Source organism: Chlorocebus sabaeus, chromosome 11, assembly GCF_047675955.1.
Source record: "Chlorocebus sabaeus isolate Y175 chromosome 11, mChlSab1.0.hap1, whole genome shotgun sequence".
Taxonomy (NCBI): domain Eukaryota; kingdom Metazoa; phylum Chordata; class Mammalia; order Primates; family Cercopithecidae; genus Chlorocebus; species Chlorocebus sabaeus.
In genome coordinates, this window is record NC_132914.1 from 40,875,499 (window position 1) to 40,902,203 (window position 26,705).

General features: G+C 37.3%; 1 protein-coding gene across 1 annotated transcript in view; it reads right to left on the reverse strand.

Moving 5' to 3' along the window:
* Positions 1 to 26,705, reverse strand: part of ADAMTS20 (ADAM metallopeptidase with thrombospondin type 1 motif 20) — a 206,604-nt gene that overhangs the window by 20,065 nt on the left and 159,834 nt on the right. The window contains exons 30-36 of the mRNA XM_008002931.3: positions 12,606 to 12,779; positions 12,360 to 12,530; positions 2,231 to 2,428; positions 1,394 to 1,523; positions 1,102 to 1,196; positions 923 to 1,014; positions 248 to 381 (exon numbers count right to left, since the gene is read on the reverse strand). Of these exons, the coding sequence (XP_008001122.3) occupies positions 248 to 381; positions 923 to 1,014; positions 1,102 to 1,196; positions 1,394 to 1,523; positions 2,231 to 2,428; positions 12,360 to 12,530; positions 12,606 to 12,779 (994 nt within the window). The remainder of the gene's footprint in view (positions 1 to 247; positions 382 to 922; positions 1,015 to 1,101; positions 1,197 to 1,393; positions 1,524 to 2,230; positions 2,429 to 12,359; positions 12,531 to 12,605; positions 12,780 to 26,705) is intronic.

A 26,705-nucleotide genomic window follows, 5' to 3' on the forward strand; every position in this document is an offset into this window, starting at 1 on the left:
ATTGCACTCCAGCCTGGGCAGTAAAAGTGAAACTCCGTCTCAAAAAAAAAAAAAAAAAAAAAAAAGTACTCATGGTGCATGTCATTGCAGAGGAAGTATGTAGCTAACTGCTTTTTAAAAAGTAAGCAATTTTTGCACAGTGCCAGGTCCTTCTCTGTACCCTGGCTACCATATATACCAACATATTGTTAGACATTCATAAGCAAAAGGAGGCTTTTTGATTTTAAAATGTAGATTGAGCACTTACTTTTAATTTGCATGGAAGTGAGATCAATTCTTATTTTGCTGAAAACAGTGTATCCAGCAGCTAGATGTCCATTGTCACATTCGCAGTCTTCCCTCCTACTCCCATTAAAAGGACATTGATACGGATTTTTTAGTCTGTAACAACATTGGAATATTTTAGTATTAGATGCGGTTACTAGGCCATAATGTAGATTATCTTTGGGAATAGAAAAATAAAACACACTCCTGCTCTTCGATATTATAATGTCAACAAGTTAAGAAAGAAGTAAAAATCACTTTAGGTGAACCTACAAAATTCTCAATGAAACATCTAAGAAGAGTTTGTAGAAAAATAATTCAACTGCAATTCTTCTAGCTTTTATTACTGGAATTAGTTTGATTTTATGAAAATGCATATAGTTCTTAAATTCTTCCCTTCTCCATGTCTGACTTCTCAGCCACAGTATTCTTAGTCAATCTCTCTGTCAATAGTCAATATTAACAGTACAGGTTAATATTCAAGCCTTTATTTCTGAACAGGCATTAACAACATCTGGTTTAGGTCCTAACATGTCTACCTGCTCCTACATTATTTATCTCACATGTAAGCTATTCAAGTATCACTCTGAAGGCTAGAAGTTCCAATTCTCTTGGAAGATCATGAAAATGCTCAGATAGACCAACACACATCTCATACCTAAAGCCATACACTTCAGAAAAGTTTTCTTCACCTTGGACCAGTGTCAAATATTCCTTAGGGTTCTCCAAGTGCATGTCTGCACAATGAATCTAAAGAAAAAATGTAAACATCTAGAAAAACTTTTTCCAAAGTCAATGATCAACGTTAAAATAAAATAGGAACTGTTTTCATAATACCTTTATTATTCTTCCCTTAATGTTAAGGTAATAGTCACCATCCTTTCTAATGTGGTTTTTCACTTGAATTTCTTTGCAGGTGGTAAATGATTTACCTTCAAAGACAAATTAACACAACTTAACACAGAGCAAATTACAAACACAGCATGAACCTAATCATAGAAATATTGCTACACTCTGAATATCTGACGCTTTGTTTTGTGGAGTGTGCAACTACTACAGATATTTATTTTAACTGGAACTTATTAGAAACCCTTAGGTATTAGGTCGAGTTTTGAAGTCTACTACTTACAGTCATTGGCATAGCATTTCTTTTGAGCACCTGGTTTTAAATGGTTTAAACATAAGTCACTGGATAAACCATGTTTGGTAATGCATTTCACTTGTCTCTTCATTATCCCAATTCCACAAGTCACTGAGCACTGCGAACAGAGTAAAATTTGAAGGTAAACTATATTATGAATCATAAGGCCAGAAAATCCAAGTCTCGTTTTCTTAGACCAGATATTTCTGTAGCACACTGAGGGTCAGTAGTGGCTAGATCCACAGAAGACACAAAACTATGCTGGGGGCTGGAGAGTCCCAGGTGGGAAAAATCCTTAGCCATGAGCCTGAATCTATTATTTCTCAGTTACTGGCTTCTTCTCATTCATTTTGTGCAGTTAGCAACGACACATTGTAAATACTTAATAAACATTAGTCAGTGATGGTAATTAAGGCTATCTCATTAAGTTATGTGCTAAGTTTGCAAAGTGATATTTACTTACTTTCTATCAATTCAATTGGAAACAGAATATGATATAAATAACTTTTATTACTCATATGTTATACTTATTTACTTCTTCACTTAACCAATAAATATTTCTTAAGCACTTACTCAAAGTGCAAGCCACTGTGCTAAGTCCTCTAAGGAACAGAAATAAGTATGAGTTATGGTCTCTGCTTTAAGCAAGTTATAGCAAGCATCGAACAAGAGATTAGATATTTATATAAATAACTGATAAAGTGGTTTTTAGACAATAGTGGTCTGAAGCAACTCTGAGGATCTAATTAGACATACAGATTACCAGATTTCCCACACCTAGAAAGTCTTATTCAGAAGTTTTAAAATTCATAATTATACACCCACCTTGCTCCATTTTCCAACTTTCCAAGTGGCCAAATGCAAACAGCTGTTAATGCATTTGTAAACCTGAGAGGAAGGCACCACAGGGCATTCTTGATAGACTATAGGCTGAAGTCGATGGAGCTTATGTTTCTTAGTAGATGGGATCCCGGTGCAATAAGTAATTCTTTGTCTGTAATTAAATCCACAGTTGTTTGCACACTGAAAAATACATAATTAAAAGAGAAGAAAATGTCATTAACTTTAGCCAGGGCTTAATATTTGTCAGATGCTTAATACACATTATGCTGTGTCATTTCCACAATAATCCTATTTAATTAATTTCATTTACAGATGAGCAAGCATAGGTTCAGACATGAGACAAGTTTCCCAGAGTTCTACCAACAACTGAAAGAAACTCACATTCAGGCTAGATTTTCTGCCTGTAGTGCCCGTGTGTGTGTGTGTGTGTGTGTGTGTGTGTGTGTGTGTGTGTTTTAATTACATTACCATCTTAACTGTATGAAACTATATCTCCCAATAGGCACAACTTTGGAGGAATAAAACATATTGAGGGTCCTTACTGGAAATAAAGGGTATCTATTAGCCTTAGATCACTGGTAACAATGTATAAGTTAGCACACATGTATCTTCATAGATATAATGTAAAGTCTAATAACATTTGACTAAAATAGGTAAGTGATTTATGTGTAAATTAAAGCCCCAATCCAAAAATGGGCAAATAGATTTCTGCTTTTAGCAAAAGTGGAGTAACAAGGAATAGATTTACCTTCTAACTTAAAACAACCAAAACATCTGGACAAAATATATAAAGCAACGGCTTTTAAGACACTCAACCTTAGATAATAAAGAATAGTAATCCATGACAGATGAGAAACAAAGTGACACTATAAAATCATTCCAGCCTACTGCTTTGAAAAACTTTCCAGAGGGGGCGGAGCAAGATGGCCGAATAGGAACAGCTCCAGTCTCCAACTCCCAGCGCAAGCGACACAGAAGACCAGTGATTTCTGCATTTTCAACTGAGGTACTGGGTTCATCTCACTGGGGAGTGCCGGCCAATCCGGGCATCGCCTCACCTGGGAAGCGCAAGGGGGAAGCACCCAGATTCATAAAGCAAGTCCTTAGAGACTTACAAAGAGACTTAGACTCCCATACAATAATTATGGGAGACTTCAACACTCCACTGTCAACATTAGACAAATCAACGAGACAGAAAGTTAACAAGGATATCCAGGAATTGAACTCATCTCTGCAGCAAGCAGACCTAATAGACATCTATAGAACTCTCCACCCCAAATCAACAGAATATACATTCTTCTCAGCACCACATCGCACTTATTCCAAAATTGACCACATAATTGGAAGTAAAGCACTCCTCAGCAAATGTACAAGAACAGAAATTATAACAAACTGTCTCTCAGACCACAGTGCAATCAAACTAGAACTCAAGACTAAGAAACTCAATCAAAACCGCTCAAATATATGGAAACTGAACAACCTGCTCCTGAATGACTACTGGGTACATAACGAAATGAAGGCAGAAATAAAGATGTTCTTTGAAACCAATGAGAACAAAGATACAACATACCAGAATCTCTGGGACACATTTAAAGCAGTGTGTAGAGGGAAATTTATAGCACTAAATGCCCACGAGAGAAAGCAGGAAAGATCTAAAATTGACACGCTAACATCACAATTAAAAGAACTAGAGAAGCAAGAGCAAACACATTCGAAAGCTAGCAGAAGGCAAGAAATAACTAAGATCAGAGCAGAACTGAAGGAGATAGAGACACAAAAAACCCTCCAAAAAATCAATGAATCCAGGAGTTGGTTTTTTGAAAAGATCAACAAAATTGATAGACCGCTAGCAAGACTAATAAAGAAGAAAAGAGAGAAGAATCAAATAGACGCAATAAAAAATGATAAAGGGGATATCACCACCGACCCCACAGAAATACAAACTACCATCAGAGAATACTATAAACACCTCTATGCAAATAAACTAGAAAATCTAGAAGAAATGGATAATTTCCTGGACACTTACACTCTTCCAAGACTAAACCAGGAAGAAGCTGAATCCCTGAATAGACCAATAGCAGGCTCTGAAATTGAGGCAATAATTAATAACCTACAACCAAAAAAGTCCAGGACCAGATGGATTCACAGCTGAATTCTACCAGAGGTACAAGGAGGAGCTGGTACCATTCCTTCTGAAACTATTCCAATCAATAGAAAAAGAGGGAATCCTCCCTAACTCATTTTATGAGGCCAATATCATCCTGATACCAAAGCCTGGCAGAGACACAACAAAAAAAGAGAATTTTAGACCAATATCCCTGATGAACATCGATGCAAAAATCCTCAATAAAATACTGGCAAACCGGATTCAGCAGCACATCAAAAAGCTTACACACCATGATTAAGTGGCCTTCATCCCTGGGATGCAAGGCTGGTTCAACATTCGCAAATCAATAAACATAATCCAGCATATAAACAGAACCAAAGACAAGAACCACATCATTATCTCAATAGATGCAGAAAAGGCTTTTGACAAAATTCAACAGCCCTTCATGCTAAAAACGCTCAATAAATTCGGTATTGATGGAACGTACCTCAAAATCATAAGAGCTATTCATGATAAACCCACAGCCAATATCATACTGAATGGGCAAAAACTGGAAAAATTCCCTTTGAAAACTGGCACAAGACAGGGATGCCCTCTCTCACCACTCCTATTCAACATAGTGTTGGAAGTTCTGGCTAGGGCAATCAGGCAAGAGAAAGAAATCAAGGGGATTCAGTTAGGAAAAGAAGAAGTCAAATTGTCCCTGTTTGCAGATGACATGATTGTATATTTAGAAAACCCCATTGTCTCAGCCCAAAATCTCCTTAAGCTGATAAGAAACTTCAGCAAAGTCTCAGGATAGAAAATTAATGTGCAAAAATCACAAGCATTCTTATACACCAGTAACAGACAAACAGAGAGCCAAATCATGAATGAACTTCCATTCACAATTGCTTCAAAGAGAATAAAATACCTAGGAATCCAACTTACAAGAGATGTAAAGGACCTCTTCAAGGAGAACTACAAACCACTGCTCAGTGAAATAAATGAGGACACAAACAAATGGAAGAACATACCATGCTCATGGATAGGAAGAATCGATATAGTGAAAATGGCCATACTGCCCAAGGTTATTTATAGATTCAATGCCATCCCCATCAAGCTACAAATGAGTTTCTTCACAGAATTGGAAAAAACTGCTTTAAAGATCATATGGAACCAAAAAAGAGCCCGCATTGCCAAGACAATCCTAAGTCAAAAGAACAAAGCTGGTGGTATCACGCTACCTGACTTCAAACTACACTACAAGGCTACAGTAACCAAAACAGCATGGTACTGGTACCAAAACAGAGATATAGACCAATGGAACAGAACAGAGTCCTCAGAAATAATACCACACATCTACAGCTCTCTGATCTTTGACAAACCTGAGAGAAACAAGAAATGGGGAAAGGATTCCCTATTTAATAAATGGTGCTGGGAAAACTGGCTAGCCGTAAGTAGAAAGCTGAAACTGGATCCTTTCCTTACTCCTTATACGAAAATTAATTCAAGATGGATTAGAGACTTAAATGTCAGACCTAATACCATAAAAACCCTAGAGGAAAACCTAAGTAGTACCATTCAGGACATAGGCATGGGCAAAGACTTCATGTCTAAAACACCAAAAGCAATGGCAACAAAAGCCAAAATTGACAAATGGGATCTCATTAAACTAAAGAGCTTCTGCACAGCAAAAGAAACTACCATCAGAGTGAACAGGCAACCTACAGAATGGGAGAAAATTTTTGCAATCTACGCATCTGACAAAGGGCTAATATCCAGAACCCACAAAGAACTCAAACAAATTTACAAGAAAAAAACAAACAACCCCATCAAAAAGTGGGCAAAGGATATGAACAGACATTTCTCAAAAGAAGACATTCATACAGCCAACAGACACATGAAAAAATGCTCATCATAACTGACCATCAGAGAAATGCAAATCAAAACCACAATGAGATACCATCTCACACCAGTTAGAATGGCGATCATTAAAAAGTCAGGAAACAACAGGTGCTGGAGAGGATGTGGAGAAATAGGAACACTTTTACACTGTTGGTGGGATTGTAAACTAGTTCAACCATTATGGAAAACAGTATGGCAATTCCTCAAGGATCTAGAACTAGATGTACCATATGACCCAGCCATCCCATTACTGGGTATATACCCAAAGGATTATAAATCATGTTGCTATAAAGACACATGCACACGTATGTTTATTGCGGCAGTATTCACAATAGCAAAGACTTGGAATCAACCCAAATATCCATCAGTGACAGACTGGATTAAGAAAATGTGGCACATATACACCATGGAATACTATGCAGCCATAAAAAAGGATGAGTTTGTGTCCTTTGTAGGGACATGGATGCAGCTGGAAACCATCATTCTTAGCAAACTATCACAAGAACAGAAAACCAAACACTGCATGTTCTCACTCATAGGTGAGAACTGAACAATGAGATCACCTGGACTCGGGAAGGGGAACATCACACACCGGGGCCTATCATGGGGAGGGGGAAGGGGGGAGGGATTGCAATGGGAGTTATACCTGATGTAAATGACGAGTTGATGGTTGCTGACGAGTTGATGGGTGCAGCACACCAACATGGCACAAGTATACATATGTAACAAACTTGCACGTTATGCACATGCCCCCTAGAACTTAAAGTATAATAATAATAATAATAATAAAAAGAAAAAAAAAGAAAAACTTTCCAGATCTTGGCACAATGAAAGGAAGACAGCAGAGTTCTGACCGGTAGTGTGTACATACCTGTGAGGATACCAACCAAAGTGAGGCAATTAACCAACCAAAAGGCTTAGAAGTTACTTTTTCTAATGAGCACACAGAACCAAATATAGTGCCTATTCCCTCCAGCTAGACTGGAAAACTTAAATACATGAGGAAATAGGTAAAGTACTCAAAAGAGTCTTGCCACAGTAGAGAGGAACAGTTAACCCTAGATTAAACAATATACTGGTCTCCCTAACAAATCTTAAGTGCAAGGCAAGAGAGGGTCAAACTGCTCTCCAACAAAATAAATGCAACCCAGAACAAAACTCAAAATATATGTATAGGAATAAAAAATATCTAGTCACCAAAAAGGTAAAATTCATGCCTGACATGCAACAGAAAATTAATTGGCATGCAAAGAACCTGGAAAATAAGACTCATAATGAAGAAAAAAACCCGTCTATCAAAACATCCCTAGAGGGGTGACATCTGTGAAAATGGAAGAGTAAGGACATCTAAAAATTCTCTCTTCTCTAACGGCAGTGAGAAAATGGGCAAAATTTGCCGGATCAGTTTTATCAGAACTCTGGAAACTGACCAAAGACTTGCAGCAATCCATTTATTCAATAAACATGGCTTACTCTTGGTAAGAAGAGCAAGTTCTGTGATGGTTTAACTTCTTCTATGTCCATCCTCTTCTTTCTAGCTCCATGGAAACCTTTAAAATCAACAGCCCTGTAATTATGGTGAAACCAGAATTCTGGCAGCCACTGGAGGGGAGCAGAACAGGTTTGGGCATCATTCAAAGCCACATTCTTAGAGAATTGTCATGATTTGAACTGTTTAGTGATTTTCTGGAAGACCCCACTTGCAAGAATCTCTTTGTTTGACCTGACTTGCTCAATTCTAAAAATCTAGGGACATTTGTTGCACTCAATGAAAAACCATTGTTTAACTTTGCAGTTTCCAGGATGCCGAAAAACAGTTGGAGCAACAACAGGCTAGCCAAAAAAGCTTAAAAGGAAAAACTAGGGAATAAGATGTTCATCAGAGCTTTGAAAAGCTCCATTGTATTAATGAGATCTAGATGGCTGTGAACATGCATCAGATTGTACACATGTCCAGGTCTGTCTGCAAGCTCAGGAAGCATCTGAGGAGGGCCTGCAGCCTCTCCTCCAGCTGACCTCAAGGCTCTACACAAACAGAAAGTTAGGATTAAGGAACTGTTGTCATCTACCTGATGAGTGTTGAAGGCCACACCCTACTCCCAACCCCCCGAAACACAGAACTTTGGCAAAGTCTGGGAACCAAAATTATTGGTTCCAGAGATTAAGGAAATTACTGTTCAGTCATAGCTGACAACTAAACTAAGTGAGCAGAGACTTCAGTGGCCATGTATGACAAATAATACAGACTTTACAGTTAGCTCAGAAAAGTCACTAAAGAAACAAACAACAACAAACAGCAGCAACAACAAACCCTGGGGAGGAGGGAGACGCTGAATAGATTTATCACAAGTAAAGAGATTAAATGTGTAACCAAAACACTTCACATAAGAAAAGCCCAGGACCAAATGCTTAAAGAATTAGCACCAAGCCTGCCAAAACTCTTCCACAAGATAGAAGAAAAAGGAGTACTGCCTAACTCATCTATGAAGCCAGTATTTCCCAAAACCAGACAGACATCACAAAAAAATAAAACTATAGACCAACATTTCTTAAGAATATAGAGGTAAAGTTCTTCAACAAAACACTAGCAAAACAATTCCAGCAACACATAAAAAGGATTATACACCATGACGAAGTAAGATTTATCCCAGGAATGCAAGGTTATTGTAACATATGAAAGTCAATCTATGTAATACACCATACTAATAGAAGAATGAACAAAAAGTATGATAATTTCAGTAGATGCAGACAAAACATTTGACAAAATCTAACACACTTTCATAATATACACACAAAGCAAACTAGGACTAGAAGGTTACTTCTTCAATCCGATAAAGAGAATCTACAGAAAATCCATAGTTAGCATACTGAATTAGGAAAACTAAAAGTTTTCCTACAAACAGCAGGAACAAGACTGGAATGTCTGTTTTTACCACTTCTATTTAACATTATTCTGGAATTTCTAGACAGGGAAATTAGACAAGGAAAAGGAACAAAAGGCAACCAGCTTTAAAGCAAGAAGTAAAACTATATTTGTAGATAAGATGACATTGTAAGTAGAAAATTCCATTTAATCCACACACTAAATAATTAAACCCCCCTGCCAAAATTTTTAATACACTAAAAACAATTCTATTTCTATACACTAGCAATGAATAATCAGAAAATGAAACTAATAGAACAATTCCATTTACAGAAGAATACAAAATACTCAGGAATAAATTAAACAAAAGAAGTGCAAGATTTGTACACTATATGATATACTTGAAATAAGTCAAAACCTAAATTAATTAATGGAAATTCATCCCACATTCAGAGATAAGAAGACAATATTATTAAGATAATAATATTTACCAAATTAATCAAGAGTCGTTGCAACCTCTAACAAAATCTCAGCTGGCTCTTACATAGAACTTGACAAACTGGTCCTAAAATTCATATGGAAATGTAAGAGACTCAGAATAGCCCAGTAATCTTAAGGAGGAAGGAAAACAGTTGGTTCACTCATACTTCCTGACTTCAAAACTTACTATAAAATTATAGTAATCAAGACTACTTGATTACTATCAATATATTATTGATATTATAATAATATATTGATAGGCATATAGATCAAGAAAATAGAATTGAGAGTTCAGAAATAAACCAATACATTTATGGTCAATTGTCAATTGATTTTTGACAAGGATGTCAAGCTAATTCAATGGGGGAAAGAATAATTTTTTCATGCAGAAGGACGAAGTTAGACCCCTACCTCACATCACATACAAAAATTAACTCAAAATGTATCAAACTCCTAATTGTCTGAGTTGAAATTATAAATGTCTAAGAAGAAAACACAGATATAAATCTTTGTGACCATGAAGTAGGCAAAAGTTTCTTAGATATGATACTTAAAGCACAAAGAACTAAAACAAAAAACAAAATTTCACTTCATCAAAGCATACTATTAAGAAAGAGAAAAGATAACCCACAGAATTGGAGAAAATATTTGCAAATCATCTAACTGATAAAAGTTGGTACCCAGAATATATAAATAATTTACAACTCACCCAGTGAAAAAATGAGCAGCCAGGTATGGTGGCTTATGCTGTAGTCCGAGCACTTTTGTAGGCCCAGGAGAGATAATCCCTTGAGCCCAGGAGTAAGAAACCAGCTTGGGCAACACAGGGAGACCCCATTTCTAAAAAAAAAAAAAATAGCCAGAAATGGTGACACATGGCTGTAGTCCCAGCTACTCAGGAAGTTTAGGTGGGAGGATTGCTTGAGCCCAGGAGGTCAAAACTTCAGTGAGCTGTAATTATACCACTGCACTCCAGCTTGGGCAACAGAACAAGAGAGCATTTCAAAAAAAAAAAAAAAATAGCAGGAGATTTGAATAGACATTTATCTAAAGATACACAAATAACTAACATACACACAAAAAGATACTCAACATCATTAGTCATTAGAGAAATGCAACTTAAACATAAAATAGATACCATTTCATACATACTAGGATGGTTATGTTAAACAAAAAAAGATGGATTATAACAAGTGCCGATGATGACTGATGATGATATGGAGAGAGAAATAGGAACCTTTATACATTGCTGATAGGAAAGAAAAATGGTGTGCCCACTGTGGAAAACAGTTTAGCAGTTCCTCAAAAAACTAAACAGAATTACAATACCCAACTATTCTATTCCTAGGCATATGCCCAAGAAAATTGAAAACATATGTCCACACAAAAACTTGTACGCAAATGTTTCTAACAGCATTATTCAAACGTCAAAATTGGAATCAATCCAAATGTCCATCAACTGACAAATAAATAGACAAAATATAGTATATTCCAACAATTGAATATTATTTATCATAAAAAGGAATGAAGCAATGATGTATGGTAAAATTTGTATAAAGTTTTAAAATATCATGCTAAGTGAAAGAAGCTAGACACAAAAGACCACATATGGTATGATTACATTTATACCAAATGTGCAGAACAGACAAATCCATAGATACGGAAACAGATTAGTGGTTGTCTGAGACTAGGAGAAAATGTGAGAATAAGGAATTACTACTTACGGGTGCAGATATTTTTTGGGGAGTGATAAAAAGGTCTGGGATTAGATGATGGTGATGCTTGCACATACAGGTGATTATACTAAAATTCGCTAAATTATAAACATGCGCATAGATGTTAGGATTAGATGTCCAGAAGAGGATGTTAAAATTATAATTTAAAAAAAACTTCAAGAAAAAAAAATTGGAAAATTTTACCTGCAAAAAAAAAATAGTAACTATGTTTCATATGTTCAAAATGTTAAGTAGAGATATGGAAGATATAAAAAAGTTGAAATTAAACCTCTAAGGATGAAGATGATAATTGCTTAGATAAGAAACAGACTGGTTGGGGATCAGACATCAGAAAGAACAGAAAAGCAAACATAAAGACATCCATATAGTGGAATATTATTCAACAATAAAAGAAAAAACTATTGATACATACTACAACCTGATCAAATCTCAAAATACTTACATCACAGTAGATAAAAAAGTATATAGTATATGATCCACTTATATAAAACTCTATAAAATGAAAACAAGTATAGTGATAAATCACTGCTATAGAAAACACGTGAGGTCACTTATTGGGTGGGGAGGGAAAAAGGAGGTGGGGGAAGAGATCATAAAGCAGCACAAGGAAACTTTTGGGAGTGATGGAGATGCTCTTTATTTTGAAAATGGTACTGGTTTTATGGTTGTGTACATGTGTTCAAACTTATTAAGCTATATATTTTAAACATATGTAGTTTATGGTTCATCAATTACACCTTGATAAAGCCATTTCTCAAAAGTGGACAAGTGTACAGGGCCAGTTTGCCAAACTGTTCCTGGTGGTTGGTTTCACAGTTGGCACCTACTGACACTTGAGACTTGCACAAGAGTTTAACACATGTCACTATTACTCTATTTGCACCATCCAACTATCAGTGGTCTCATTCCTTAGATTGATATGCATACCATTATCTGCCCTCATATTCAAATTTTATACCCAGTTTCAGCTGTATCAAATTGTAGATCCAGCTGCTTTATCAAGGAGCAAAAATTCTCAACTTCCTCTCTTTACCTTACCTGTGATGAGTCTGCTGTTACCACAATGTAATTGCAAGGAGGGTTCCTGCAATTCTTGGATGTAAGAGATATGGTTGAAGAATTATAGACTATTTCATTCACTTGTCCAATTTGGCTATCTGTGCACTCCGTTCGTTGATGTGAATCTTTTCTCTCACATGATGTTGAACACTAGAAATGCAATAACCAAATGAATAACACATTCTTATATGCAGTGTCTTTGAAAATTTACTTGTCGATACTCACATTCAGCCTCTCTCTTTCCATCCCCTTGTGGTGCACACAGTCCCGACTCCAACATCGCCTCTGAGAACAAGGTCGGGTGGACTGATCACACATTTCTTCAACCACCCTACCAACACCTTTCAGTCTGCAGTATATATCCCTCTGCTGAACTCCAGAGCCGCAGGTCACAGAGCACTACAAAGGAGTCCCGTTGATTTGAACAATTAGCTAAGAAATACCAAATTATATAAAAATAGCCAATGAAGCCATCACATATTGTTTATTTTAAATACAGCCTGGTATTATAATGTGAATTAGATAAAAATACATACAATAAGTATTTTTACCATTATCTCTGTAAATGTATGTTTTCTCTGTTTGGCATAAGGTACTTCAGCTTTACAGAAACTCTGACAAGTGAATCAAGTTATAGTAGACAGCATCCCAATCAATGACTCTGTCTTCTGACTTAAATGAGTATAATGTCTATCACAATTCATCATGAATTATTCCACAACATTGCTTTTAAATGTCAGTTAAATTCTTAGATTATACTCATTATCTCTCTCAAAGAGACAATAATTTCTAAGATTGTGATATATTCATCTTTTTATCTACAGTACCTACTATAGTTTTTACCTGTTATGGAATCCAAATACTTGCTAATTTTTTTTATACTTTAAGTTCTGGGATACATGTGCAGAACATGCAGGTTTGTTACATAGGTACACATGTGTGGTGGTGGTTTGCTGCACCCATCAACCCATCATCTTCATTAGGTATTTCTCTTAATGCTATCCCTCCCCTTGCCCCCAAACCCCCTCAACAGGCCGCAGTGTGTGATATTCCCCTCCATGTGTCCATGTGTTCTCATTGTTCAACTCCCACTTATGAGTGAGAACATGCAGTGTTTGGTTTTCTGTTTCTGTGTTAGTTTCCTGAGAATGATGTTTTCAGCTTCATCCATGTCCCTGCAAAGGACATGAACTCATGTTTTTTTATGGCTGCATAATATGCCATGGTATATATGTGCCACATTTTCTTTATCCAGTCTGTCATTGATGGGCATTTGGGTTGGTTTCAAGTCTTTGCTATCATGAATAGTGCTGCAATAAACATACATGTGCATGTGTCTTTATAAAAGAATGATTTATAATCCTTTGGGTATATACCCAGTAATGGGACTGCTGGGTCAAATGGTATTTCTGGTTCTAGATCTTCAAGGAATTGCCACACTGTCTTCCACAATGGTTGAACTAATTTTCACTCCCACCAACAGTGTAAAAGCATTCCTATTTCTCCATATCCTCTCCAGCATCTGTTGTTTCCTGACTTTTTCATGATCACCATTCTAACTGGCATGAGATGGTATTCATTGTGGTTTTGATTTACATTTCTCTAATGACCAGTGATGATAAGCTTTTTTTCATATGTTTGTTAGCCACATAAATGTCTTCTTTTGAAAAGTGTCTATACATATTATTCACCCACTTTTTGATGGGGTAGTTTGTTTTTTTCTTGCAAATTAGTTTCTTTGTAGATTCTGGATATTAGCCCTTTGTCACACAGATTGCAAAAATGTTCACCCATTCTGTAGGTTGTATGTTAATTCTCATGATAGTTTTTTTGCAGAAGCTCTTTAGTTTAATTAGATCCCACTTGTCAGTTTTGGCTTTTGTTTCCATTGCTTTTAGTGTTTTAGTTATAAAGTCTTTGCCCATGCCTGTGTCCTGAATGGTATTGCCTAGGTTTTCTTCTAGGGTTTTTATGGTTTTAGGTCATATGTTTAAGTCTTTAATTCAAATTTTTGTATAAGGTGTAAGGAGGGGGTCCAGTTTCAGTTTTCTGCATATGGCTATCCAGATTTCCCAACACCATTTATTAAGTATGGAATCCTTTCCCCATTGCTTGTTTTTGTCAGGTTGTCAAAGATCACATGGTTGTAGATGTGTGGTGTTATTTCTGAGGCCTCTATTCTGTTCCATTGGTCTATGTATCTGTTTTGGTACAAGTACCATGCTGTTTTGATTACTGTAGCCTTGTGGTATAGTTTAAAGTCAGGTAGTCAGTTTTCAAAGAGAATGCTTCCAGTTTTTGCCCATTCAATATGATATGGGCTGTGGGTTTGTCATAAATATCTCTTATTATTTTGAGATACATTCCATCAGTACCTAGTTTATTGAGAGTTTTTAGCATGAATGGGTGTTGACTTTTTTCAAAGGCATTTTTCTGCATCTATTGAGGTAATCATGTGGTTTTTGTCATTGGTTCTGTTTATGTGATGGATTACATTTATTGATTTGTGTATGTTGAACTAGCCTTGCATCCTAGAGATGAAGCCAACTTGACTGTGGGGCATAAGCTTTTTGATGTGCTGCTGGATTCAGTTGGCCAGTATTTTATTGAGGCTTTCTGCATCCATGTTCATCAGGGATATTGGCCTGAAATTTTCTTTTTTTGTTGTGTTTCTGCCAGGTTTTGGTATCAGGATGATGCTGGCCTCATAAAATGAGTTTGGGAGGAGTCCCTCTTTTTCTATTGTTTGGAATAGTTTCAGAACGAATGGTACCAGCTCCTCTTTGTACCTCTGGTACAATTCATCTGTAAATCCATCTGGTCCTGTGCTTTTGGTCGGTAGGCTATTAATTACTGCCTCAATTTCAGAACCTGTTACTGGTCTATTCAGGGGTTTGATTTCTTCCTGGTTTAGTCTTGGGAGGGTGTATGTGTCCAGGAATGTATGCATTTCTTCTAGATTTTCTAGTTTATTTGTATAGAAGTGTTTATAGTATCCTCTGATGGTAGTTAGTATTTCTGTGGGATCAGTGATGATATCCCTTTTATCATTTTTTATTGTGTCTATTTGATTTTTCTCTCTTTTCTTGTTTATTAGTCTGGCTAGTGGTCTATTTTGTTAATCTTTTCAAAAACCCAGCTCCTAGTTCATTGATTTTTTTTAATTATACTTTATATTTTGGGATACATTTGTAGAACATGCAGGTTTGTTACACAGGTATACACATGCCATGGTGTTTTGCTACACCTATCAAACCATAATCTACATTAGGCATTTCTCCTAATGCTTTCACTCCCCTAGCCCCGTGCACCCCAACAGGCCCTGGTGTTTGATGTTCCCCTTCCCGTGTCCATGTGTTCTCATTGTTCAACTCCCACTTATGAGTGAGAACATGCAGTGTTTGGTTTTCTGTACCTGTGTTAGTTTGCTGAGAATGATAGCTTCCAGCTTCATCCATGTCCCTGCAAAGGACATGAACTCATCCTTTTTTTATAGCTGCATAGTATTCCATGGTATATATGTGCCACATTTTCTTTATCCAGTCTATCCTTGATGGATCCAGGATATCCTTGACTGCATTTGGGTTAGTTCAAATTATTTGCTATTGTGAACAGTGCTGCAATAAACGTATGTGTGCACGTGATTTTTATAGTAGAATGTTTTATAATCCTCTGCATATATACCCAAAATGGGATTGCTGGGTCAAATGGTATTTCTGGTTCTAGATATGAGAAATCACCATACCATCTTCCACAATGGTTGAACTAATTTACTCTCCCACCAACAGTGTAAAAGTATTCCTATTTCTCCACATCCTCTCCAGTATCTATTGTTTCCTGACTTTTTAATGATCACCATTCTAACTGGCGTGAGACGGTATCTCACTGTGGTTTTGATTCGCATTTCTCTAATGACCAGTGGTGATGAGCTTTTTTTCATGTTTGTTGGTCCCATAAATGTCTTCTTTTGAAAAGGGTCTGTTCATTTCCTTCACCCACTTTTTAATGGGGTTGTATTTTTCTTGTAACTTTGTTTAAGTTCTTTGTAGATTCTGGATATTATCTCTTTGTCACATGGATAGATTGCAAATTTTTTCTCCCGTTCTGTAAATTGCCTGTTCACTCTGCTGATAGTTTCTTTTGCTGTCCAGAAGCTCTTTAGTTTAATTGGATCCCATTTGTCAGTTTTGGCTTTTGTTGCCATTGCTTTTGGCGTTTTAATCATGAAGTCTTTGCCCATGCCTATGTCCTGAATGGTATTTCCTAGGTTTTCTTTTAGAGTTGTTATGGCTTTAGGTCTTATGTTTAAGTCTTTAATCCATCTTGAGTTAATTTGTGTATAAGGTGTAAGGAGGGGGTCCAGTTTCAGTTTTCTGCATATGGCTATGCAGTTTTCCCAACGCCATTTATTAAATATGGAATCCTTTCCCCATTGCTTGTTTTTGTCAAAGATTTTGTCAAAGATCAGAGGGTTGTAGTTTTGCGATGTTATTTCTGAGGCCTCTGTTCTGTTTCATTGGCTATTAATTACTGCCTCAATTTCGGAATTTGTTATTGGTCTATTCAGGGATTTGACTTCTTCCTGGTTTAGTCTTGCGAGGGTGTGTGTGTCCAGGAATTTATCCATGTCTTCAAGATTTTCTAATTTATTTGCATAGAGGTGTTTATATTATTCTTTTATGGTAGTTTGTATTTCTGTGGGATCAGTGGTGATATCTTCTTTATCATTTTTATTGTGTTTACTTGATTCTTCTCTCTTTTCTTCTTTATTAGTCTGGCAGTAGTCTATTTTGTTAATCTTTTCAAAAAAATACGTCCTGGATTCATTGATTTTTTGAAGGGTTTTTCATGTCTCTATTTTCTTTGGTTCTGCTCTGATCTTAGTTATTTGTCTTCTGCTAGTTTTCATATATGTTTGCTCTTGCTTCTCTAGTTCTCCTTCGCTTATGAAGCTTAGTTTGGCTGGATATGAAATTCTATTTTGAAAATTATTTTCTTTAAGGATGTTGAATATCGGCCCCCATTCTCTTCTGGCTTGTAGGGTTTCTGCAGAGAGATCTGCTATTAGTCTGATGGGCTTCCCTTTGTGGGTAAACAGACCATTCTCTCTGGATGTCCTTAACATTTTTTTCCTCCATTTCAACCTTGGTGAATCTGTCAATCATGTGTCTTGTGGTTGCTCTTCTCCAGGACTATCTTTGTGGTGTTCTCTATATTTCCTGAATTTGAATGTTGGCCTGTCTTGCTAGGTTGGGGACGTTCTCCTGAGTAATACCCTGAAGAGTGTTTTTCCAGCTTGGTTCCATTCTCCCTGCCACTTTTAGGTACACCAATCAAACGTAGGTTTGGTCTTTTCACATTGTCTCATATTTGTCAGAGGCTTTGTTCACTCATTTTCATTCTTTTATCTCTAATCTTGTCTTCACACTTTATTTCATTAAGTTGATCTTCAATCTTCTTTTGCTTCATCGATTCAGTTATTGATACTTGTGTATGCTTCATGAAGTTCTCATGCTGTATTTTTCAGCTCCATCAGGTCATTTACATTCTTCTCTACACTGGTTATTCTAGTTAGCAATTCCTCTGACCTTTTCTCAAAGTTCTTGGCTTCCTTGCACTGTGTTAGAACATGCTCCTTTAGCTCAAAGGAGTTTGTTATTACCCTCCTTCTGAAGCCTACTTCTGTCAAATCACCAAATTCATTGTCCAGTTTTGCTCCCTTGCTGGTGAGGAGTTGTGATCCTTTGCAGGAGAAAAGGCATTCTGGTTTTTGGAATTTTCAGCCTTTTTGTGCTGGTTTTTCCTCATCTTTGTGGATTTATCTACCTTTGATCTTTGATGTTGGTGACCTTGGATGGGGTTTTGGCATGGACACCCTTTTTGTTGGTGTTCAAGGCATTCCTTTGTTTGTTAATTTTCCTTCCAACAGTCGGGACCCTCTGTTGCAGGTCTGCTGGAATTTTCTGGGGGTCCACGCCAGACCCTGTTTGCCTGGGTATCACCAGCAGAGGCTGCAGAACAGCAAAGATTGCTGCCTTTTCCATCCTCTGGAAGTTTTGTCCCAGAGGGGCACCCATCAGATGCCAGCTGGAGCTCTCCTGTATGAGGAGAGACTCCTCCCAGCAGGAGGAGTCTCCCAGTCAGGAGGCACGAAGGTCAGGGACCCACATGAGGAGGCATTCTGTCCCTTAGCAGAGCTTGAATGCTGTGCTGGGAGATCCACTGCTCTCTTCAGAGCCGGCAGGCAGGAACATTTAAGTCTGCTGAAGCTGCACCCACAGTTGCCCCTTCCCCCAGATGCTCTGTCTCAGGGAGATGGGAGTTTTATCTATAAGCTCCTGAATGGGGCTGCTGCCTTTCTTTCAGAGATACCCTGCCCAGAGAGGAGGAATCTAGAGAGGCAACTTGGCTAGAGTTGTGGAGGGCTCCACCCAATTTGAAAAAATGAGTTGTGGTGGGCTCCATCCAATTTGAACTTCCCTGTGGCTTTGTTTACACTGTGAGGGAAAAACTGCATACTCAAGCCTCAGTAATGGCTGATGCCCTTCCCCCCACCAAGCTCCAGCATCCCAGGTCGACATCAGACTGCTGTGCTGGCAGCAAGAATTTCAAGCCAGTGGATCTCAGCTTGCTGGACTCCGTGGGAGTGTGATCCACTGAGCTAGATGATGTGGCTCTCTGGTTTCAGCCCCCTTTCCGTGGGAGTGAATGATTCTGTCTTGCTGGCATTCCAGGTGCCACATACAAAAAAAAATCTCCTGCAGCTAGCTCGGTGTCTACCCAAACAGCCGCCCAGTTTTATGCCTGAAACCCAGGACCCTGGAGGTATAGGCACCTGAAGGAATCTCCTGCTCTGTGGGTTGCAAAGAGCAGGGGAAAAGCATTGTACCCGGGCCGGACAGCACCGTCCCTCAAGGTACAGTCCCTCATGGCTTCCCTTGGCTAGAGGAGGGAGTTCCCTGACCCCTTGTGCTTCCCAAGTGAGGTGACGCCCCTCCTGCCTGCTTCTGTTCACCCTCCATGGGCTGCACCCACTATCTAACCAGTCCCAGTGAGATGAACTGGGTACCTCAGTTGGAAATGCAGAAATCACCTGCCTTCTGCATTGGTCTCACTGGAAGCTGCAGATAGGAACTGTTCCTATTTGGCCATCTTGGCTAATTTGTTGATTCATGATTATATTTCAATGAATAGGAGTTTTGGAAAGCTGGCTGTGTAAATTGTAAACACAGACAACCTTGTCTTAACCTCTCCAAGTCTTGTTTTTCTTATGTGTACAATTTTGTGTTATTTGTGAAATGTCACAGAACACTTTCCATACATTTATTCCTGTCAACAGCTCTATAAAAGGGGTACTATGGCTGAGGACACTGGGACTCGGAGAAGTTAAAGTCCCTTGCCTGAAGTGCTGCCTATAGTTAGTGATTGTCTTAGTCTGTTCAGGCTGCTATAACAAAATACCATAAACTGAATGTCTCACACACCAGAAATTTCTTTCCCACAGTTTTGGAGGCTGGAATTTCAAGATCAAGGTGCTGGAAGATTTTACATCCAGTGAGAGTCCACTTTCTGGTTCCTACAGGGCACCCTCTCACTGTGTTCTCACATGGAGGAAGGGATGAGCTAGCTTTCTGGGATGTCCTTTAAAAGGGACTAGAAAAGGCCCCACCTCCTAATACCATCACCTTGGGATATAGAACTTCATCATATAAATTTTGAGGAAACACAATCATTCAGATCGTCCCATTCTTTCCCTGCCCCACTCCTCAAATTCATGTCCTTCTCACATGAAAAATATATTCATTCCATCTCAATAACACCAAAGTCTTAGTTCATTCTAGCATCAATTCAAAAGTCTATAAAGTCCAGACTCTCATCTCAGTATCGACTCAATCAGATATGAGTGAGATTCAAGGTATAATTGATTCATCCTGAGGCAAATATCTCTTCAGCTGTGAGCCTGTGAAATCAAGAAAGTTATGTGCTTACACAATACAATGGTGGTAGAGGCAAGTCATAGGATAGACATTCTCATTTCAAAAAAGAAAAATAGAAAAGAAGAAAAGGGTAATAGGACTTGAGTAAGTCAAAAACCTAGCAGAGCCAACAACAGTAAATCTTAAGTCTTGAGAATAATCTTTGATGCAATGTTCCACCTTCTGGACACATGGGGGCAGGGATCGGGTCCTTAGGGCTCTAGGTGGCATTGCTCCATGGCTTTCTTGGATTCAGCCCATGCCACAGTTCTCATGGATTGTAGTTAGGTGCCTATGGCCCTTCCAGACTGAAGTTGCATGCCAGTGGCTCTAGTGGTCCGGGGTCACAGGGGCAGCTCTGACGCCATGGCTCCACTAGGCATCACCTTAGTGGGGACAATTTTTTCTTTTTTGCCACTTTAGAACAAGGATGAAATTTCCTCCATTGTCCAATAATATGATAACATATTACGATTTCCATCTGAGACCTCATGGCCTTTACTATCCATATTTCCATGAACATAGCTCTGCCCTTGCAAAGGCCCTCTTCCTAGCTCATGTGCCCAAGTCTGTAGGCAGCTCTATCCTTTGAAATTTAGATGGAAGTTGTCACACAACCATGACTCATTTATTCTGTTTGTCAGTGGAGAGAGTCCCATTGGACACTGCTAGAGTTTATCACCTGTGCACTCTGGAGGGTTGACCATCACAGCCATTGCTATACTTGGGACCACTGGAGACACACCTGAGGTAGTTGAGATATTTGTTATAGTAACACCTCATTATGAGTACTAATTTTTTTATCTTAGTCTATTAGGGCTGCTATAACAAAATACCATAAACTCATGGCTTATAAACAACAGAAATTTATTTCTCACTGTTCTGTAGGCTGGGAATTTCAAGACCAAGGTGCTGGCGGTGTCAGTGTCTGGTGAGGGCCTACTTTCTGATTTATAAAAGGATGCCTTCTCACTGTGTCCTCACATGCGTGAAGGAACAAGCTAGCTCTCTGGAGTGTCTTTTATAAGAGAACTCATTCCAACAATGAGGGCTCTACCCTCATGATTTAGTCAACTCCCAAAGTCCCTACCTCCTAATACCATCACCTCAAGGGTTAGGATTTCAACACATTCATTTTTTTTCAGGTGTGGGGTTGGCAAATATTCAGATCATAGCAGCAGTGAAAAATAGTTGAAGTTCAGTTCTTTTTTACTCCAGACTGAGTTCTTACTGTGTTGCCTCCTGGGGATGAAGAAGGACTTGGCAATCTTTCAACTCTAGGATGTCAGGTGTTCCAAAATTATATAAATTATATAAATAAAACCATATAATAACAGAGCTTGACTACAAGAGCTGTGATGTCAACATTAATAAAGTGTAGAGTATGTCTAATGATATTTAATTTGTGAGTTTCATTGTTTGTATTCCTTGTCATTCCAGTAGGAATTGCAGGTCATAATGAGTAATATTGTTTGGGGATCCATTAGTATTCCCAACTGTAATATTATAAGGGGGAAAAATCAGGTTATTCACCAAGTTCATTATTTCTGCAGGAGTTCCAGAGTAACTAATTTCCTTTTCACAACAGTAAATATATATCTGCAAAATACAGTTTTATTTTATTTCTGAAAGAAAATTAAAAGCCCACTAAAGCTAAGAATTTAGTTTACCCAGTAGACTAAAATTCCTCTCATAAACTGAGCCAACATTTTCCCTGGAAAACACTTTAAAATGTAGTTTTCTCTCTTGTGAGTATAAGCAGCAACCACTGACTTCAAAGAGAATTTTTGTTGTTTTACTTATGAAGCAAAAGATAAGGCATATCTAAATGTATAAAATCTTATGCATATCTACAAATTTCATCTGCACTTTGTGTATGGCACAATATTAAATAGACCAAAATGTCTGGATATAGTTTAACTCAAATGAATCTCTTCTGAAAATGTCTAGCCTATAAAATAAAGCTCCTGAAAATATTTTTCACAGCTAATTTCAGAAACATAAACTATATTTGGAAAACCTCCTGCCTTTAAGCCTGAAAAAGAATTCCTGGAAAAAAATAGTTTATAAAACACAGTTTAGCAAGAAGTTCTATTAGGCAAATATAATTTCCTACAATTGGATAAACCACACTTGATTATTGGTCCTTTGATCCTAGCATGAGTTTTTAAAAATCCACTAAGAGAACAGCTAGCTACTATATTTTTGATACGAACCTCTTCTCTAAAAAGAAAAAGAAGGGACTACTACTTGGAAGAAAAGAGTAACTTGTTTTTCAGTTTTTAGGAATAAAAGTACAATAGCGTAAATCAGTATGGTTTTAGATTTTAACTTAGAAGAATTCGTTGCTTAAATTGAATATTCTTTAGCCTGCTGTCATCAATAACCCCAATCGCCAAATTCAACAGAAAGTTTTCAAATCTTTTCTTAGTTAATCTCCTGAACTCATTTGGCACCATTGATCACTTTCTGTTGGATCATTCTGGTTCTGTAATTGAAACTCCTTTAGTTCTAGAGGGTCTCCTCTTACCTCTTGAATTGCTCCTTCTCAGGGTCTTTTACTATTTTCTCTGCATATTCTTTAAATGTCAGCATATATCCCAGGGTTCCATTTATAACTGGATTCTCTTAAAAAGCTCTTTCTGAGCAATTTCTTCTATACTTGAGTAATTTCTAAATGTTGTCTCCAGCTTTGATCACAATTCTGAGTTCTGCATTTATATTTTCATGTATTTATAAGAACTGTCTCATGTATTTATAAGATTTTTATATGTTTTCTACTTAGATATGTCAAAGGCACCTAAAATTTAATATTTCCATGGCAAAACTCTTTCCCTTTTCCCAAAGCCATTTCTTTCTATGGTTGCAAATACAGGGAAAACACTATCATCCACTCTTAAGTGGCTTACTAGAATGGCTTCCCAAGGTACAGTATAACTCCTAAATATGTATCCATTATTTAAACTTTTTTTTTTTTTTTTTTTTTTTTTTGAGACAGAGTCTCGCTTTGTTGCCCAGGCTGGAGTGCAGTGGCTCGATCTTGGCTCACTGCAAGCTCCACCTCCTGGGTTCACGCCATTCTCCTGTCTCAGCCTCCCGAGTAGCTGGGACTACAGGTGCCCACCACCACGCTCGGCTAATTTTTTGCATTTTTAGTAGAGACGAGGTTTCACCGTGTTAGCCAGGATGGTCTTGATCTCCTGACCTCGTGATCCGCCTGCCTCAGCCTCCCAAAGTGCTGGGATTACAGGAGTGAGCCACTGCGCCTGGCCTTAACAGTTTTATAGAACTAATATTTATAAGCATGTCAAATTTTGTCTTTTAAAAAAAATCCAGGTAATGAATGTAAAGGCATTGTGAAGCTATAAGTGCAATTATAACACCAACTAACTGATTGGGACGCACTACCTCATCTATGTTATATAACTCAATCCAGACAGTTCATAAATATCTATTTATGAACAAATATAACACTGCATACATTAGTGCTTTAAAGACTTGAGAGTGGAAATGGATTAGGTAAATTTTAGCAAATCCACAGGTACTGTAGCCATTATAGCTATTGTAGAACAGAGATAAGGAAATATTAGATTGTGCATTGCAAAAACGGGTTCAAAGCTGACTCACTCTGCTGTTTAATAAATAATTATTTAAAATGAAAATAGAGAAGTCTTCTCTTTTGATGCTTTGTTTATAATTTTTTTATTATGGATAAGGTTTTGATTTCATTACAGTCATTTATTTGCAACTATGGTTTATTTCAAGGGAATCAATAATATAGTAGTACCATTAGCAATAGTATAGTATTTAAGGTTAAAGAGACTCTAGGAATAAGTAATCCTAATTTCTCTTTCATTATGAAATCCTTCTATAACAATAATGAATTAGTGACCATAAAACCTACTCATACTTAAATAACTTCATTGTGGGTAGGTTCACTGTATTGTGAAAGCAGCCATGGCATTTTTCAATTTCCAATGTTAGCAAATATTCTCTTATATTGAACTAGAATATTTTTTAAACTTTAATGCACTGTCCAGAATCTGTCTGCCTTTTAAATGTAGAACAAATATATACCTACTTTCATGTGAGAAAGTATGAAGACATGAGGACTGGAACTGTAGCAGCCATTTTATGACCATTACAAGTTGAACAACAGAATCACAGAAATGCCAGTCCAGCACTCTAATGTTGTAGAGCTGCTGAATTAAAATTAAAACCAGCAACTCTCTGATTTTGTTATGTAAACAAGAAAAGTCTTTGTAGTTTAAACCACTAATAAAACCAGGACTCTCGCTACTAGTGGCAGAACACTAGACAACCAACATAGTATAGGTGCTACCATTTTATTGTTTTTCTCTGGGGATCTGGAAAATTGTCAAGATTTTTCTTATAATCTATATTCCAGAATAGGCACTACTCCAAATATCTGATCAGGATATATTAGTGCCCAACATTTTGAACATCATCCTTCTGCTAATGTAACCTAATATGTTAGTGATTTAAGCAACTCCATATTTAATATGTGATCAACTATATTCTCAGTTATTTACCCTTTAACCTGTAAAATAAATAAATGTGTATATATATATGCAACAGACATTTTTACATTAAAAACTTGCAATGAATTCAGCACAACTTTGAAATTACATTTCTATTGACTACATTATTATATGTAGTGCAGTGATGGCCTGAAATTGTGAACTTCATGTGTCTTTCTTGGCCAAAGGGGCAATAATTTGCTAAGAAAATATAAGGATGAGCTAATGCATAATGATAATAATGGAATAATGATAACTAGTATAATGGAGAAAGCTCAAATAGACCTGTGTTCAAATCCCTGCCCCCAACATTTCCTGCACTGTGACCTACACAAGCTTCTTTTTTTTTCTTTTTTTTTATTATACTTTAAGTTCTAGGGTACATGTGCACAACGTGCAGGTTTGTTACATATGTATACATGTGCCATGTTGGTGTGCTGCACCCATTTACTCATCAGTTACATTAGGTATATCTCCTAATGCTATCCCTCCCCCCACCCCCTCACCACAATAGGACCTGGTATGTAATGATCCCCTTCCTATGTCCAAGTGATCTCATTTTTCAATTCCCACCTATGAGTGAGAACATGCGGTATTTGGTTTTCTGTTCTTGCGATAGTTTGCTGAGAATGATGGTTTCAGCTGCATCCATGTCCCTACCAAGGACACGAACTCATCCTTTTTTATGGCTGCATAGTATTCCATGGAAGCTTCTTAACCTTTCTATAAGCTGCTGTTTCTTCATCTGCCTAATGCACATATTAATACCTGCATTTGTGGGGAATAAAAACTCTTATATGGTGTCAGGAAGTGTCCCTTGCTGCTCCCTTCTTCTTCTCATTTTTTTACTCATGTTATGGAGATTCAACTATTTATGCCTTGAAAAGTTTGATAAATGCCTTACATTAGAGTGCTCGTCACCTCAGCCTACCCCAAGAAAGGTCACTTTAAATATCAAGAAAGATGATAAAGGAGGAGCATTAACAGACAGCATTGAAATGAAAAACAGAATTTCACTAGCTAGAAAAAATTAGGAAGCAAAGTTTACCCAGTGCTGGAAGCAGGAAAGCATCCTCCCTGTCCCTGAACTCTAGTCTACCTTCACTAGTAGAAATGTCACTGACATTACAAATGAAGGGATCACAGCTTCTTAGGAGCTTTAGGGACTTAAAAAATTAACATTTACTATTTTTCAAATTATAAAACATATACATATATGTCAGAAATTCTGAAAATATAGAAATAAAGATTTATACTTATGTATTTTTGAAATTACACAATATGGAATTACAGAAATACAAAATCTCTTAAACATCTAGCATTTAGCATACAGTTTCTTTTTTTCTTTTTTTTTTTTTTTTTTCTTTTTCCAAATTAGGGGCTTTGGGTGGGGAGCACTGGCAGCAGATTTGTGGGATTTTGGAATTTATATCACCTTGGTCCCGGCTCTGATCTTAAAATGTAAGTAAGCAAATGATGGTTCTCAGCTGCATCCATGTCCCTACAAAGGACACAAACTCATCCTTTTTTATGGCTGCATAGTATTCCATGGTGTATATGTGCCACATTTTCTTAATCCAGTCTGTCACTGATGGACATTTGGGTTGATTCCAAGTCTTTGCTATTGTGAATAGCGCCACAATAAACATACGTGTGCATGTGTCTTTATAGCAGCATGATTTATAATCCTTTGGGTATATACCCAGTAATGGAATGGCTGGGTCGTATGGTACTTCTAGTTCTAGATCCTTCATTATTCTCAGCAAACTATCGCAAGAACAGAAAACCAAACACCGCATGTTCTCACT